The sequence below is a fragment of the Natator depressus genome, chromosome 10, assembly GCF_965152275.1.
Source record: "Natator depressus isolate rNatDep1 chromosome 10, rNatDep2.hap1, whole genome shotgun sequence".
NCBI lineage: Eukaryota > Metazoa > Chordata > Testudines > Cheloniidae > Natator > Natator depressus.
This window is the reverse complement of record NC_134243.1, coordinates 10,065,353-10,080,568: the sequence shown is the minus strand read 5'-3', so window position 1 is coordinate 10,080,568 and position 15,216 is coordinate 10,065,353. Positions and strand designations below refer to the sequence as shown.

Below are 15,216 nucleotides of genomic sequence, written 5' to 3'. Positions count from 1 at the left end.
TGTAGAGTCATAGCAGCTGTTACTTACCGGCTGTCTGTAGCGTTCTCAAGAAGGCTCACAAGGTGGGGGATAAGCTTCTCCTAAGGCCTGTTGTTTTTCCTAATGACCCATTACCCTGAATAGGCCCTTCCCCACCCACTGTCTAGACTGAAAGCATCTTGCCTAGTGGGCATCACCCGGGTGTACCTATATTTGAAATACAGATACACAGTCAATATTCATAACTTCAGATACAAAAGTGATATGTGCATACAAAGAGGATAATCATATTCAGAAAATTATAACTTTTCCAATGACACCTCACATGACTTATCTTGTATAAAATGCATCATAATTATGCTATAATCATATTATCATAATATCACTGTGAAGAATATGGGGTGCAGTGTCACAGAGTAATCCCAAGTGAAGGCATGAGAGTTGTATTGAGCAGGAGTAAGAATGGATATTGTGCAGTATATGGTAGCATCCTTTCTCTAGTGGCCCAATCAGCTTCTGTAGAATTTAAGGGTTCAGAGTAGCAGCCGTGTTAGTTTGTATCAGCAAAAAGAACAGGACTGCTGTGGCACCTTAGAGACTAACAAATTTATTTGAGCATAAGCTTTTGACGGCTACTGTTCCTCACACGTTCTTACCAACTGCTGGAAATGGCCCACCTTGATTATCACTACAAAAGGATCGCCCCACCCCACCCCTCCCCGCCCACACTCTTCTGCTGGTAATAGTTCACCTTTCCTGATCACTCTCATTACAGTCTGTATGGTAACACCCATTGTTTCATGTTCTCTGTGTATATAAAATCTCCCCACTGTATTTTCCACTGTATGCATCCGATGAAGTGAGCTGTAGCTCATGAAAGCTTATGCTCAAATAAATTTGTTAGTCTCTAAGGTGCCACAAGGCCTCCTTTTCTTTTTGTGGATACAGACTAACATGGCTGCTGCTCTGAAACCAAACATTACATTGAAGCTTTTGATATTACACTTTACACCTGAGGGCAGGGGAGATGATCACTTCGGAGAAAGATACACGGTATGCCACGGGAAATGGCTTGTCCCTAAAATGCCCCTAAAAATAAAGCATTGACAATTTTTTCATGTGGTTTTCCCTTATTTCCATCCAACAAAGATGGTCACCCTAAGTGTAGGTGATGCCTTTAGGTTGGATTCACACTAAGGGGTTGTCTTGCCTGCAGAATAAAAGGTGTGCTAGCTAACTCAAGTTAAGAACACACCCTGTTTTTGGCAGTGAAGACGTATCTGCTCCTCAGGGCAGCCCAGGTTCACCAGTCTCAGTTCCTCTGTGCTGAAAATATGACTGAGGCTACTGGAACACACTGAGATCTTCCGCTGTGTCTCTCAAAGGCTCTTTGTAATGGGGAGTGCTCATCTCAAGAGTGCCCCCTGGTGTCAGGGAACAATGATGCAGGGGTTTTCATCTTTAGCACCCCTGGCAGGCTATCTGTTTTTCACCATTCAGCCCCTCCAGCTGAGAAGTGACTAGGCCCAAAAATAATAAATGTCCAAGTGCAGTCCAAAGTCCCAGAGTCAGCCTATCCTCTGGGTCCTGTGCTCAACCCTTCCCTGGGGTTCCACTGCCTTTCTCCAGCTCTGTCCCACCCAACCTAAGTCTCCCTGAGGCCTCTAGCCACTGAGGGTACATCTACATAGCGAAGAAAAACCCAGGCTAGCCGACTCAGGATCGCGGGGCTGTTTCATTGCTGTGTAGACTTCCAGGCTCGGGCTGGAGCGCAGACTCTAGGACCCTGCAGGGTGAGAGGGTCACCGAGCCAGTCCTGGTCAGCTGGCGCGGGCCAGCGGCAGGTTTTTCTTTGCTGTGTAGACGTATCCTAACAGTGCCCTTTGCAGCAGCCCGCTTGCCTGAACTCTCTCAGCCCGTTTATAAGGCCCAGGTGTCCGTGGAGTTATCACCCCATCCATTTTCAGTCCCGTCCTCTCTGGCTGACAAGCTAGGATCTGACTATTGCCCAGGTGGACTGAATGTGCCCAGCTGGCCTTTAACCCTTTCACCCCATCACACTCTTCTCTCACCCTTTGTTTCTGGATGGGGTTGTAACGCTCTGATCAGTGTTGGGATGATGGCAGATAGAGCTCTGATCTTTTGTTTGTACAGCAGCTTAGAAAATAGCCCAGTCCTACCCCCTCTGGGCTAGATTTGACATAGCACTACAGCCCCTTGTGCCAGCTAAGGTTGCAGGGCAGGCATGAGGGCCCCCCCAGGAATACCTCCAGCACAGGGAGCCCCTAGACGTGACTCTGACAGCTAGGCGGAGCTGCTCCCCTACAATCACAGGGGCATTCTGGGATATGGAGTGGGGGCATAGCAAGGGTTGGAGGAGGCATGGCTGGGCCCGGCCTGCTCCTTGAAGATTCACCTCCCCTGCCAACCCCCATAGGGGTCATTGTAGTCAGACACAAATTTGAGCGGCCCTCAGGGCTCCTGTAGCCTGTGCCAGGTGTCCCAGGGAGGCACAAACTGCCTCTCTCTGTGCTCTCCCTTGTTCCTCAGCAGCAGCACTTTCAGAGATGCCGTTTCTGTCTGTGGAGTGCTTCCCCTTCCACCTAAACCTGAGATAATGGCACCTCCCGTCAGTGGAGTCCAGACTGTACCCCTGTGCTCCGAGTAAGCCTTTCCAGCCAAGGAAGGGAGACTGCCTTTCCCCAGGTTTACAACCCCCTCAAGAAATCATGGCTTCTAGATCCCAAAATGAGCCTGGAGCCTTTGAAGTTGCCATTCTGTCTGGCCCTCACAGAGCAGAGCCCCAGGCTGCTGCAGCAGGTCCTGTCAAAATCAAGTCCTTGCCCCACTTTGGGTATGAACAGGACACATTTCCCCAGTTTTTGCCAGTTCCCTTTATGACTAAATTGCCCTCAATCTCTCTCTTTATGAGCCCAGCACACTGGATGGTAGGAGGATGGAGCTGAACTGCAGTGCACGGTAGCAAAGAACAAGCTCTAAATTCCATCAGCATTTCAGAGCAAGCACCTTGTGACATTATTGACATAATCTGGGACCGTATAGATCATTGTTGCAACCAAGGTCCTGTAGTGGCACTAAATCTTATATAAAGGGGGGCAAATGAGGTGTCTAAGATAAGGTTATGGTTTGCTGACAATGATTATGCTGTCTATATGTGTGTATCATTTTTGTAGTTGAAGTTAAGAATATTGGCTCTATACTGTCTGTATTTGAAACTTATGCTATGCTTCTGGGTGACACCCCAGAGAAGTTGGTGTCAGCTCTGCCTAGCCTGCTTGATGGCCCATTAAGGACCATCAGCTGTACAACTGACCCACTGAGAGAAGGCAGAAACGCCTTGTGACTCAGCAAGGTATTCAGGGACATGCCTATGGACAGAACTCTGAGGTTTTTCCATGCCATGTGATGGACAGCTTGTCTTTGGAACAAAGAAAGAAAGACCACATGGCAAGAGAATCTAAAAAGCTGCTGCAGCTCCCCCATCTTGTCTTCAGTCCTGCTTCTTACCTCTGGAGGAACTTTGCTACTCTGAAGCTTTGAACCAAGGACTGAAAGACCCATCCCAGCTGTGGATGTACTCCAGAGACTTGATTTGAACCTGCAGTTTATTCTGTCACTGCTGCAAGCCTGAACCAAGAACTTTGCCATTACTATATATAATTGATTCCATTTAACCAATTCTAGCTCTCATCTCTATCTTTTCCTTTTATGAATAAACCAAGGTGCCAGGTTTGGGGGGTATTAAGTCCTTGAGGAGGGGAAGTTCTCTGTGCTGAGGATTCTCCCAGGGAGGATCCCCTTGTCCTGCTGAGTTCCTCGCATTCATTTTCTCCACCTCTCTCCTCAGCATCTTTGGCACCTACAGTTTGGACGTGGTGGCCAGCATTTCATTTAGTGTGAACATCGACTCCATGAACAACCCCAATGACCCCCTTGTCGCCTACATCAAGAAGTATCTCTCATTCAATTTCTTTAACCCACTGCTCCTGTCAGTAGGTATGAGGATCCTACACACCTAAAGACTCAGACTCCTAGATTAGTGCCTTAGGTCCTGTGTACCCTATCTCCCATCATCTCCTTTGGGATTTCAGGGTCCCCTTCACTTTTCAGGAGGTGCTCAGCCCCTTGTAAGATCAGGTCCTCCCTGACAGATTTGTAAAGATACTTATATAGAGAGATTGTCCCCCATTCCTTTGGCCAGCTCAGTCTGCAGCACCCAGGCAAAATAACTGGATACAGAGGTAAGAGGGAGAACTTTTATTCCCTTGGCAGGACAACTACACTGAATGTGGCACCACAGTTGGCTAAGTAGAGGGGTAAAAGTCAGGAGATTCTCAAGTGAAATTCCCACCCACGCCACAGCGGTTGACTCCTGTAATCCCTCTTGACCAGGGGTCTGAACTAGGTGAAGTAAATTGGGAGTCACCAGTTGTCATTAGAGCCAGAAGCACCGGAAAAAGGTCATTTGGCAGGCTAGTTGTTCTTGGCGAGTTACCCAGACCCTGCCCACTCTCCTGCTGTGCCTTGGAGCACACATCCCACGGCAGCCCTCTTTGCTGAGCTGCAGCCTGTTAACCACGAGGGGAACTGTTTCATTTCTCTCCTTTTTAGTGATGTTCCCCTTCCTGACACCAGTGCTGGATAAGATGAACGTGAGTCTGTTTCCCTCTGGCTTCCTGGACTTTTCCTCAACATTATCCAGCGCATCAAGAAGGAGTGGCAGAAGAACAACCACTCGGTCAGTCTGGCCCACCTCGTCTTCCTTAGCATGCATGCGCTTGCTCTGAGAGTATGACTAAGCTGGAGATGTAATTTCCAGCTCCACGAAACAGACCCGTGCCAGCTCCGATGGAGCTTGTGTGCTAAAATTAGAAGTGTGGCTGCAATAGCTCAAACAGCAGGAAGGGCGAAGCGCCCTGTCATAAATATAAAGGGAAGGGTAAACACCTTTAAAATCCCTCCTGGCCAGAGGAAAAACCCTTTCACCTGTAAAGGGTTAAGAAGCTAGGATAACCTTGCTGGCACCTGACCAAAATGACCAATAAGGAGACAAGATACTTTCAAAGCTGGAGGGGGGAGAAACAAAGGTTCTCTCTGTCTGTGTGTTGTTTTTCCAGGAACAGAAAAGGAATGGAGTCTTAGAACTTAGTAAGTAATCTAGCTAGATATGCATTAGATTCTGTTTTGTTTAAATGGCTGATAAAATAAGCTGTGCTGAATGGAATGTATATTCCTATTTTTGTGTCTTTTTGTAACTTAAGGTTTTGCCTAGAGGGATTCTTGATGTTTTGAATCTGATTACCCTGTAAGGTATTTACCATCCTGATTTTACAGAGGTGATTCTTTTACTTTTTCTTTAATTAAAATTCTTCTTTTAAGAACCTGATTGCTTTTTCATTGTTCTTAAGATCCAAGGGTTTGGGTCTGTGGTCACCTATGCAAATTGGTGAGGATTTTTATCAAGCCTTCCCCAGGAAAGGGGGTGTGGGGTTTGGGAGGATTTTGATGGGAAAGACATATCCAAGCGGGCTTTTTCCCTGTTATATATTTGTTAGACGCTTGGTGGTGGCAGCAATAAAGTCCAAGGGCAAAAGGTAAAATAGTTTGTACCTTGGGGAAGTTTTAACCTAAGCTGGTAAAAATTAGCTTAGGGGGTTTTTCATGCAGGTCCCCACATCTGTACCCTAGAGTTCAGAGTGGGGAAGGAACCTTGACACGCCCCAAGTAGAATTCCATCCAAGACTCTAGGTACGTTCTCAGGTGGCTAGCCCCTCCCACTGCTCATGCTGCTGCGGCTATGGTTCTATTTTTAGCACGCTAATGCGATCAGAACTAGCACGGGTATGTCTCCTCACGCTGGAAATTGAGTAGTCATACCCTGGGTGGGGAAGGTTTCTGAGCCTGTCCCCAGAGGCGACACTCCATACAAGCTCTCAGTTTGCCAAATTTGGGTGAGACTGGATAGGTGTCCTGCTCAGGCTTTCATGAGAAGAAAGTAATCCCCTTGCTCAAAATGGGTCTCCAGCCTGCACCTTAAGGAGCCTCCTAGCCACCATACTTTGAGGTCTTCCTTCACATCCTCCTTATACTGCTGAACTGATGGAGGAACTGGGGCTCAAGCATCAGAGGGGAAGCCTGTGCTGGACTAGCCTTTCATTCCACCCACTGCTCCTCTGAGGGTGCACCTACACAGCACAGAAAGGTGTGATTATAGCGCAGGTGATAACTTTAATTTAGTTAGCATGGGTAACAGTAGTGAAGATGTGGCAGCATGGGCTTCAGTGCAGGCTAGCAGCCCCAGTACAAGCATGCAGGGAACCCTGGGTATGTACTCAGGTTGCTAGCCTGCACTGAAGTCCCTGCCACCGTGTCTTTACTACTATTGTTACCTGTGCTAGCTAGATTAAAGCTAGCACAGGCATGCCTACCTGCACTGCAAGCACACCTTCCTTTGTGCTGTAGCTCTGCCCTGACTCTGTCCTTCCATCCCCAGGTCCGGGTGGATTTCCTGCAGCTGATGGTTGACTCACAGAGCTCAGATGGCAGCTCTGAATCTAATGAGAAGACACACTCCTATAAAGGTAAGGCTGCAGGCCCCTCCTCCTTCCAGCCACTAGCTGGGATATTTCATATAGGGTTTTGGAGGGGCGGGGTTTTAGTACACATCAGGAGAATGACCAGAAATTCCTTCCCTCCCACCCCCGCCAAAGCAAGTTCTGTGCTTTCCAGAAATCCATTCTGTGATCTGGATCTCTCTCAGAAATAGAGAAAGGGAACTGACAGCTGGAGTTTCAGAGATGCTGAGCACCCACAATCCCTACTGAAACCAATGGGAGTTGTCAATTCTCAGCGCTCCTGAGAATCAGGACAGTAATGATTTGTGCTACACATGAAATCGGATAGAATCAAACCTAATGAGTGAGGGGCAAATCCCGAGGCACTTAATCAACCGAACTGGAGATTTACCTGTGTGAAATCTGAGTCAAAGCCAGCAGGGCAGATGACTCAGGAGTTGACCCTAGGTGCTCCAAGTTGCTATAATTTAAAAAAAAATCCTTACTTCTCTACCCTTGTCTCTTGCCATATCCTCCTGTACTCTACCAATGACTTTAGCCTTGATCACTCACTTGTCCGTCATTCCCATCGCTCTTTTCATCCTGTCTTCCTCTGCACATGGAACCCCCCCCACCCCCCGGAAAGCCAATAACTACTCTCCCTTCCTGTATGCCATTCCTCAAGACCCTATAGAAGAAACTCAGCCAGCAGTAAAAGGGAGGCCAAGGATAATCAAAGAGTTCCAATGTAGCTATTATATTTTAAAACAATTCATAATAAAGTATAAAAATGTGTGTCATATAAGAAAAATTTGGACATAGTGTGACAGTGTCAGGCCAGCTGGCAACAGGAGAATGATCGAAAGTAGATATATTAGCCCCAGATTAAGCAGGTCCCCTTTCCCTGAGTAGGATAATGGGCTGTTCCAGAACAATCCAGGAGGTTGCTGGACCCAATTAAGGCCGGCTAATTAGGACACCTGGAGCCAATTAAGAAGCTACCAGAATCAATTAGGACAGGCAGGCTAATCAGGGCACCTGGTTTTAAAAAGGACCTCACTTCAGTTAGTGAGGTGTGTGCGAGGAGCTGGGAGCAAGAGACGCAAGAAGCTGAGAATGAGAAGGCATACTGCTGGAGGACTGAGGAGTACAAGCGTTATCAGATATCAGGAGGAAGGTCTTGCAGTGAGGATAAAGAAGGAGTTGGGAGGAGGCCATGGGGAAGTAGCCCAGGGAGTTGTAGCTGTCACGCAGCTGTTACAAGAGACACTGTAGACAGCTGCAATCCACAGGTCCCTGGGCCGGAACCCGGAGTAGAGGGCAGGCCCGGGTTCCCCTGATCCCCCTCAACTCCCTATTTGAGACAAGAAGAGGTGACCTGGATTGTCGGTCCCACCAGAGGGGAAGGTCCCTGGCGTACCCCTGACCCACTAGGTGGGTCAGCAGAGACTGTGGGGATTGTTCTCCTCCCTTTCCCCATGCTCGACAGTGATGAGGTTATCTGAGTAAATGGCAGGTTTGAGCCACTAGCAAAAGTGGCCAGACTGAGGGTTGCCGTGAATCTCTGAGGTGAGCAAATCCGCCAATAAGCACAAGACCCACCAAGGCAGAAGAGGAACTTTGTCACAATAGCTTGATTTTATCCCTCTCCTTCTTCGTTTGTAAACTCTTTGGGTTTGTGTTTGTACAGCGCCTTGCACGATGGGTCCCTAATCCTGACTGTGGCCTCTGACACTGCTGCAGTAGAATTGTTAAATAATAATTATTGCAGAGTGCTGCCAGCGTGCTTAGCACAGTCCAAACCTTCCCTCAGGAGCTTGCAGCTCACCTCAGAGCCTAGGGGAGAGTGTCAGACATCTGTCCACCTATGAATATCTCTGTTGTGTTCTTATATTTTCAAACCCACAGTGGAGCAGGAGTGCAGTTCCACAAACCCTCTCCAGAGCAGGGTCTCTCCTACCCCTGCTCTTTAGGCTGCTGTGTTGCAGTGAATAAACTCAGGGGCCTGTTTCCCACCTCACGGACGTGGATGTAACTCAGTTGATTTTAATGAAGTTACTCCTGATTTACAGCAGGGCGAGAGGGGAGTCAAGTCCACCACTTGCCGCTGTTGCTTATTGGATTCTAGAGGGGTTAACCCATGTCAGATGGACCTTTCGCTATTGTACTTAAATGATCAGCAAAGGAACTGTAGTAAATGGATGCCTGGGTAGGGCTCTCATCTGAGCTGGGCAGTGTATAGGAGGGAGGCTTCACCCTCCCTGTGTGCTTTCTTGCCTCTTTTTCCAGCTCTGTCTGACAAGGAGATTATGGTGCAGGCCCTTGTCTTTATCTTAGCTGGTTATGAGACCACCAGCTTCACTCTCAACTTCCTCTCGTATAACCTGGCCACTCACCCCGACATGCAGCAGAGACTGCAGGAGGAGATTGACGCCGCTCTTCCCAACAAGGTTAGAGGGGTTTGCAGTGCTCTGTGTCCAGCAGATGCACTCTGGTCGCTGCTGTGCGGGGGCTGAGCTGAACCTGGGTGGAAGGCGGAGCATCTGTTCTGTACACAGGAGGTTTCCCCCACCAGGGCTGTCAATCCTACACCATGCACCATTGTGACCTGGGCTTCCTTTGGCCACAGCAACCCAGTCTTTCGATAGCATCTGGGTGCATCAGGGAGTAGAGACGTCTAGGGAAGTTCCCTCGTGTGACCTGCCTGTCTGTGCCAGGGGGCGCCTGGAATGGCGGGGCAGGACCAAGGATGGGGATTGAGGGGATCTCACTAGCCCCAGTTTAACCATTGGCATCCCCATGCTGCAGTATTTAAAGGAGCAGCCCTCTGGGTCAGCACTGTACCAGTACCTCAGCCTCATGCTAGAGGGTGCTGTCCTGCTGGAGGTGGACATGAAAATTTGCCCCCGGGTCCCATGGTCATCCCGATTTGTTTAGCATGGCTATTGTGCGTATATGCAGCCAGGCAAGCCCTGAGATGGCCTCCTCTGTACCTGAAAATCTGGTTCCCTCTGCCTTTCCCTCCCCAGGCTGCTCCAACCTATGACGCCATCCTGCAGATGGAGTATCTCGACATGATAGTGAATGAAACCCTCAGGCTCTTCCCCGTAGGTGGGCGGATCGAAAGGGTCTGCAAGAAAACCATTGAGATAAACGGAGTGACCATTCCGAAAGGCACCGTGACAATGATCCCAGCCTACGTGCTGCATCAGGACTCGGAATACTGGCCAGAGCCAGAAGAGTTCAGGCCCGAGAGGTAAGGGCCAGGGAGGGGGAAGAAATGCTGCTTCCTCCTGAAGTGTGTGGGTGAAAATGGCAGCAAAGGTGGGGGAAGCGTGACTATAACATTTAAATGAGGCATTTATTAATGTCTGACGTCCAGTCCTGCCGTTGCCGCGCGGGGAGTTTTATGATCTACATCCATAAACTGTGCATGGAATTTAATGAACTGTATTGAAGAAAATGACACTGAAACCAGCTCTCAGCAGCTATAGCACTGAGGGCTTTATGGCCAGACATTAAAGCCAGAACAATCGGGTGACTGGCACAGTGCCATGCAGATCAGCGATGGAAGGGCAAAGAGGTGTTGAAAATAAAATTTAATTTTCCAGTTCCCATTATGAAATGTTCCCTGCTCAGGAATTACTGATGGGTCAGACCCTGAGAAATGAGGCAAGAATCTGATGGAATTAGGTGGCCTAACCCTCACTGGATTGCAAAAGGCCCAGCAGCCATTCCAAGTTGGCACAGAGAGCCAGGAATAATTGTCTCTCTCAATAATGATAGTAAGAGCTGACATTTATATAGCAGTGTTCATGTGAAGAGCCCAAACTCTACAAACTATTGCAGATTAATCCCCAGTCACTGAAATGCACCCATCTCTGGAGTGAAACAGGGCAGCTGTTTAACAGTGCGTGGCAGCACGGGGCCAAAGTTTAGGAGGAGACGTGAAGAATAACATGTCCAGCTGAACCTGCATGAGGAATCTTAGACAGATGAACTGTAATTACCCAACGAGATTTATGCACAGTGATGAGAACTGTGCTAGATGGCCAGCTCTGCTCTAGTATCAGATACATGGCTGGCAAGTGGTTCAACTGATGGAAGATAGCACCACTTTTCAATGGATAACGTAAAAATGACTAAAGAACTAGAAGTTCTGCACAAGTTACTCTGAAGTCAACTTAACCTCTTTGCGATGAGCTCCAAACAGCTCTCCCAAGCTAGCCATGGTCGGGCCACCGCAGCAGTTGGATGGGCGAGATCCAAAGAACACCTGCCATTGTGTGTGTGCGCTCTGGGAAGCAGTGTTGGGAATTCAGCAGGTCGAACACGATCCTCTGGGTCAGCATTGCACCTGTACCTCAGACTGAAGCTAGAGTGCTGGCCTTCTGGAGGTACTGTTGGTTCAGATGCAGTGTAAAATAGAAATTTTGTCCACTTGTGGTGATTAATGTTCCCGTGCTGCTTTTCATAAGAGTATGGGTATTCTGGATAAAGTCCAGCCTGAGGTATAATAATCTACCTTGCCTACATTTCCCCATTACAGTTAGATAGAGTATTCTTCTTCACTTCCTCGTCTAACCGTTTGTGTAGTGTTGTTGTATGCCATGAAACAGCTGCTCCATTCTACCCCAGAGTCTGTATTTCAGTGGTGATTGTCGTGAGCCTTACCTAGTTTGTAGATCCATTTAAATCTGTGAAGTACTTTGGCATGGAAAGTGCTATAAAAATATAAGTTGTCATTCTGACTTAGGATTATTGAAATGTTTCACTGGCAAAGCTCTTTTATTTTACGGATCCTGTCTGGTTTGCAGCACAAAGAAAGAATATCTCTTCTCTTCTGAGCGGCATGTCTCAAAAGCTAGCTCTTGTGCAGACCGGACAGGGAGAGACACTTGCTCTATTTGTCCATTTACTTGTTATAAGAAGAAGATCTAGAGCTGTTTTTTGTGATATGGACTCTGGGTTTAGTTTCTGGACGAGAGGAATTTCAACTTGAGTTCTGAGAAGAGTTTCCATGAAATCACAAGTATATTCTAGGACTTCCTGCTCATTTGAAAGCCCTGGAGATATACAGCTAATTCTAGGCACCAGCATGGGAGGGGGTGGGAGGGTGTTGTACGGTGATGGAGGAACATGGAAAATAGATAAGTTCTGATTGAAATATGCAAAACAGGCCTTTGCCTCCTCCCAATCCATTGAGCATGCCAAATCCAACAAAGAGGACAGGTCCTGAGACAGTAGTTTCTCCTAACTTGTTTCTTCTTTTCTCTGATTGGAACCAGGTTCAGTAAAGAGAACAGAGAGAGCATGGACCCCTACATTTTCCTGCCCTTTGGAGCTGGTCCCAGGAACTGCATTGGAATGAGGTTTGCCCTTCTCAGCCTGAAAGTGGCCATGATTGTGCTGTTGCAAAGGTTTTCCTTCAGAACCTGCAAAGACACCCCGGTGAGAATCCATCCTTGTATCTGTATTGTTTGTTTTACTACCTGTGATGGTCCTCACTCGTGGGGAGCGTTGCCTAGTGGCCGGGGCTTAGGCCTTTCGACCTGCAGAGGGGATTTTGATAGGGGAGCCCAGCCCCTCCCACCTCACCAGGCTCTGGCCCGGAGCTGTTCTGCTCCCACCTCCTCCAGCCTGTGCATCTCTTACATGCTCTTACATCCCAGTAGGGCAGGGCAAGCTGAGCCCAGAGCAGCTCCTTAACCCCTTGTTGCCCAATGAAGGGTTTGTATAGCCCGTCACGCTACCATAGTCTCGTTGAGATAATCACATGTGTGCATTGTCACCTGTGTCTCAGAACAGATGGGGCACTGTGTCTCTCACGCACATAATCCCTTTCCCCATTCAGAGGCTGATAGATTCTGGAGCACTGAACCTGGTAGGCAGAGTTGGTTTTACCTTCACACTACGAAAGCAGGAAGATTTCACCGTGGATTAGAGGCATGTGGTGGTGTTTGGGTTTTTTTTTTTGTTACCGTGGTTATTTGAGTTAACATTGAGTCTAAAAGGACCCCAAGACTGTGAGCTGATTAAGGGTACATCTACATCTACTCATTAAAAATATACCCACAGCAGCGAGTCTCACAGCCCAGGTCTAAAGAAGGGTTTACGGCACTAAAAAGAGCCAAGTAGACAGTCCTGCTCAGGCTCTGAAGCCAGAGACGGGGGTGGGTTTCAGATCCTGAGCTCCAGCCCGACTGGGAACCTCTACATGGCTATTTTTAGCACCATACCACAAGCCCCGGGGGCCTGAATCTGTAGAACTGGGCTCTGAGACTCACTGCCGTGAATGTTTTTTGCAGTGTAGACATTTGCTTAGACATCTGAGAACAGATACCCTCAATATTGGGAGATCTTATATAGAGGAGGCAAATTCTTCAAACAACCTCCTTCCTCCTGTCAGCATGTCCTCAGTCTTGCTTGGGCTTCAGCTTCATACATGTACCGGTTGAGCAAGGCACGCAGAAAGTTGGAGATGGTGCTATTTATATTTGACATAAAGTAGGTGCAATTTGCTACTTGAAAGTATATGTCAAATAATCCCTGCTGTAAGTTCTTTGTCTGTAACAGCTTCAGGAGCAGTTTGTTCTGTTCCCAGGCTAAGCAAGCATTATTCTTAGGTTTTCAGAGCAGGTTCTTGCAACTTCAAATTCTAGATTGGCTTTCTGTGAATATTCTACAACGCTCCAGTAGAATGTGCCGTTTCCAAGGACGCCCTTGTCCACGAGCTTGTTTGCTGGGGGAAGATGAACCCAATGGCCAAGAACATGCTCAAACCAGATTTGTTTGAAAAAGTACACTGATATTTACAGAAGTTTTTCTTGGCTGTGAGTGCTCAGCTCTAAACTCTACTGACGTGAGCTGCCGAAAACTGACCTGTTACCTTGGAGGTAAAAGACTGTAACAGCCCATTAACAATCCACTGGCCTCCCCGGCCTCCCCTGAGTCTAAAGACACTTTTCTAGTCCTGAAATGGATCCGCTAATTTAATTAAAGGAAGACTATTTAAATTTGTATCATATCACTAATGCCAGCAGCTTTATGTAGCTCCTCCGGCTTTCCCACCAAAATACCACTCCAAAATATATGCCCAAAGAAGCTGCTTTCCCCATGAGCTCAGTGATGCAGGCTGTGCTGAGAGCCAAACTTCAGACATCAGGAGGTTACTCAGGATTCCTGGTCCAAGCCCATATGAAGCCTGAAGCAACCTGTTGCATTGTTGATGTGTTCATGTTGTCTTGTTGGGACGGAAGATGCTGGGTATCTTGCTTGCACTGGTGAATCTCAGCAGCATTGAATCCCCTAGGTGCTAGACAGGGAAATAGACCATCTCCGCCCATCCTCTGCTAGTGCAAGACTGTTCCCAGCACTCCATCCTCTGCTGCTCTATCCAGACTAGTTTTAAAAGTTTCATGGTTCGATGCTTCCAGCCTGTCCTTGGGACAGACAGTTCCACAGCCTGGTGCATCTCACTGACAGGAAGTTTCTCCGGCTATTCAGTCTGATAATCCTTTCTTAGTTTTGTTCCATTACTCCTGTATGTCACACACAATACCTCTCCCTCCTTCGTGTTTACACTCATCAACTATTAACAGACTGGTACCATGTCTCTGCTTAGTCATTGCTCAGCCAAGCTTGACAGATTTACCTCGTGAAACCTTTCCTTGTATGTCCAGTTCCCACATCAGTTGTGTGGTTCTCCTTTGAGCTCCTCCCAATATATCAGTATCTTGTGGGGGGCCAGAATTGAAGGCAATATTGCTCCTGCTACTGGAGAACATTATACCTGTACTGCACCCTTCTCACTGGACCTGTAGCAACATATTTGGCTCAGTGGGCTCATGCAGTAGGTCAGAAAAATGCAAATGAGTGAAAGCAAAGGGTATGAGACATGAGTGGGTGCTTTGTAGGGTATGTCCACACTTGGAGCTGGCAGATCAAGGATACATATTCATGTTAGCACTCTCTGAGCTTGCATGCTAAAAATAGAGTGTAGCCTCTCTGAGCGCGTGTCCGTCAGAGACCCGAGGTATGTACTCGGGGCAGTTAGCTCCTCCTGCTGTTCACGCTGCCATGGCTACCTTCTATTTTTTGCATGCTAGCTCGATGACAGCTAGCGCCTGTATATCTGCTCAAGCTGTGAATCATAATCCCAAACCGACATGTAGACATTCCCAGGGTGTTGGGCTTTTGTCAGAAGGAGTATAAGGTCTGCTGTGTCCCTCCCTAGCTCCCGCATTCACTGGCTTTCTTTTCATTTTTCTCTACTAATGGTGAAGATCCCTCTGGTGCTGGACACAAAGGGTTTCTTGCAACCCAAGAAGCCAGTCATTCTGAAGATGGTCCACAGAACCCATGTCGATCCAGAGGAGTAAAAGAATTTGCAACGGATCAGAGGCTGCTGCCAGCTGCTCCTTCTGCCTCGTTTGTCTCTCTATCAATCACATGAGCATAGGAATGAGCCATGTAAAACTGTACAGGGAAAGCAAAGCAATGTCTGGAAAAAGCCCCAGCTGTCATGGAAGCAGGGCCTTGTGACTATACAGCATACCAAATTTGATGGGCCCTTCTGTCCAACAGGAGATTGTGCATGGCTTTTCTACCAAAAAACCCCACACAAAGTACAGGCTGAGCAGAGTTCAATTTTTATAAAGCA

General features: G+C 47.8%; 1 protein-coding gene across 1 annotated transcript; it reads left to right on the top strand.

Annotated features, from left to right (window-relative positions):
• Positions 1-4,713: 4,713 nt before the first annotated feature.
• LOC141994363 (cytochrome P450 3A19-like) lies at positions 4,714-15,004 on the top strand. The gene is made up of 6 exons (XM_074964573.1): positions 4,714-4,738; positions 6,494-6,581; positions 8,844-9,004; positions 9,584-9,810; positions 11,843-12,005; positions 14,840-15,004. The coding sequence occupies exons 2-6, from the start codon at positions 6,518-6,520 to the stop codon at positions 14,933-14,935; spliced, it is 711 nt and encodes a 236-aa protein (XP_074820674.1). The 5' UTR covers positions 4,714-4,738; positions 6,494-6,517; the 3' UTR covers positions 14,936-15,004.
• The last annotated feature ends 212 nt before the right edge of the window (positions 15,005-15,216 follow it).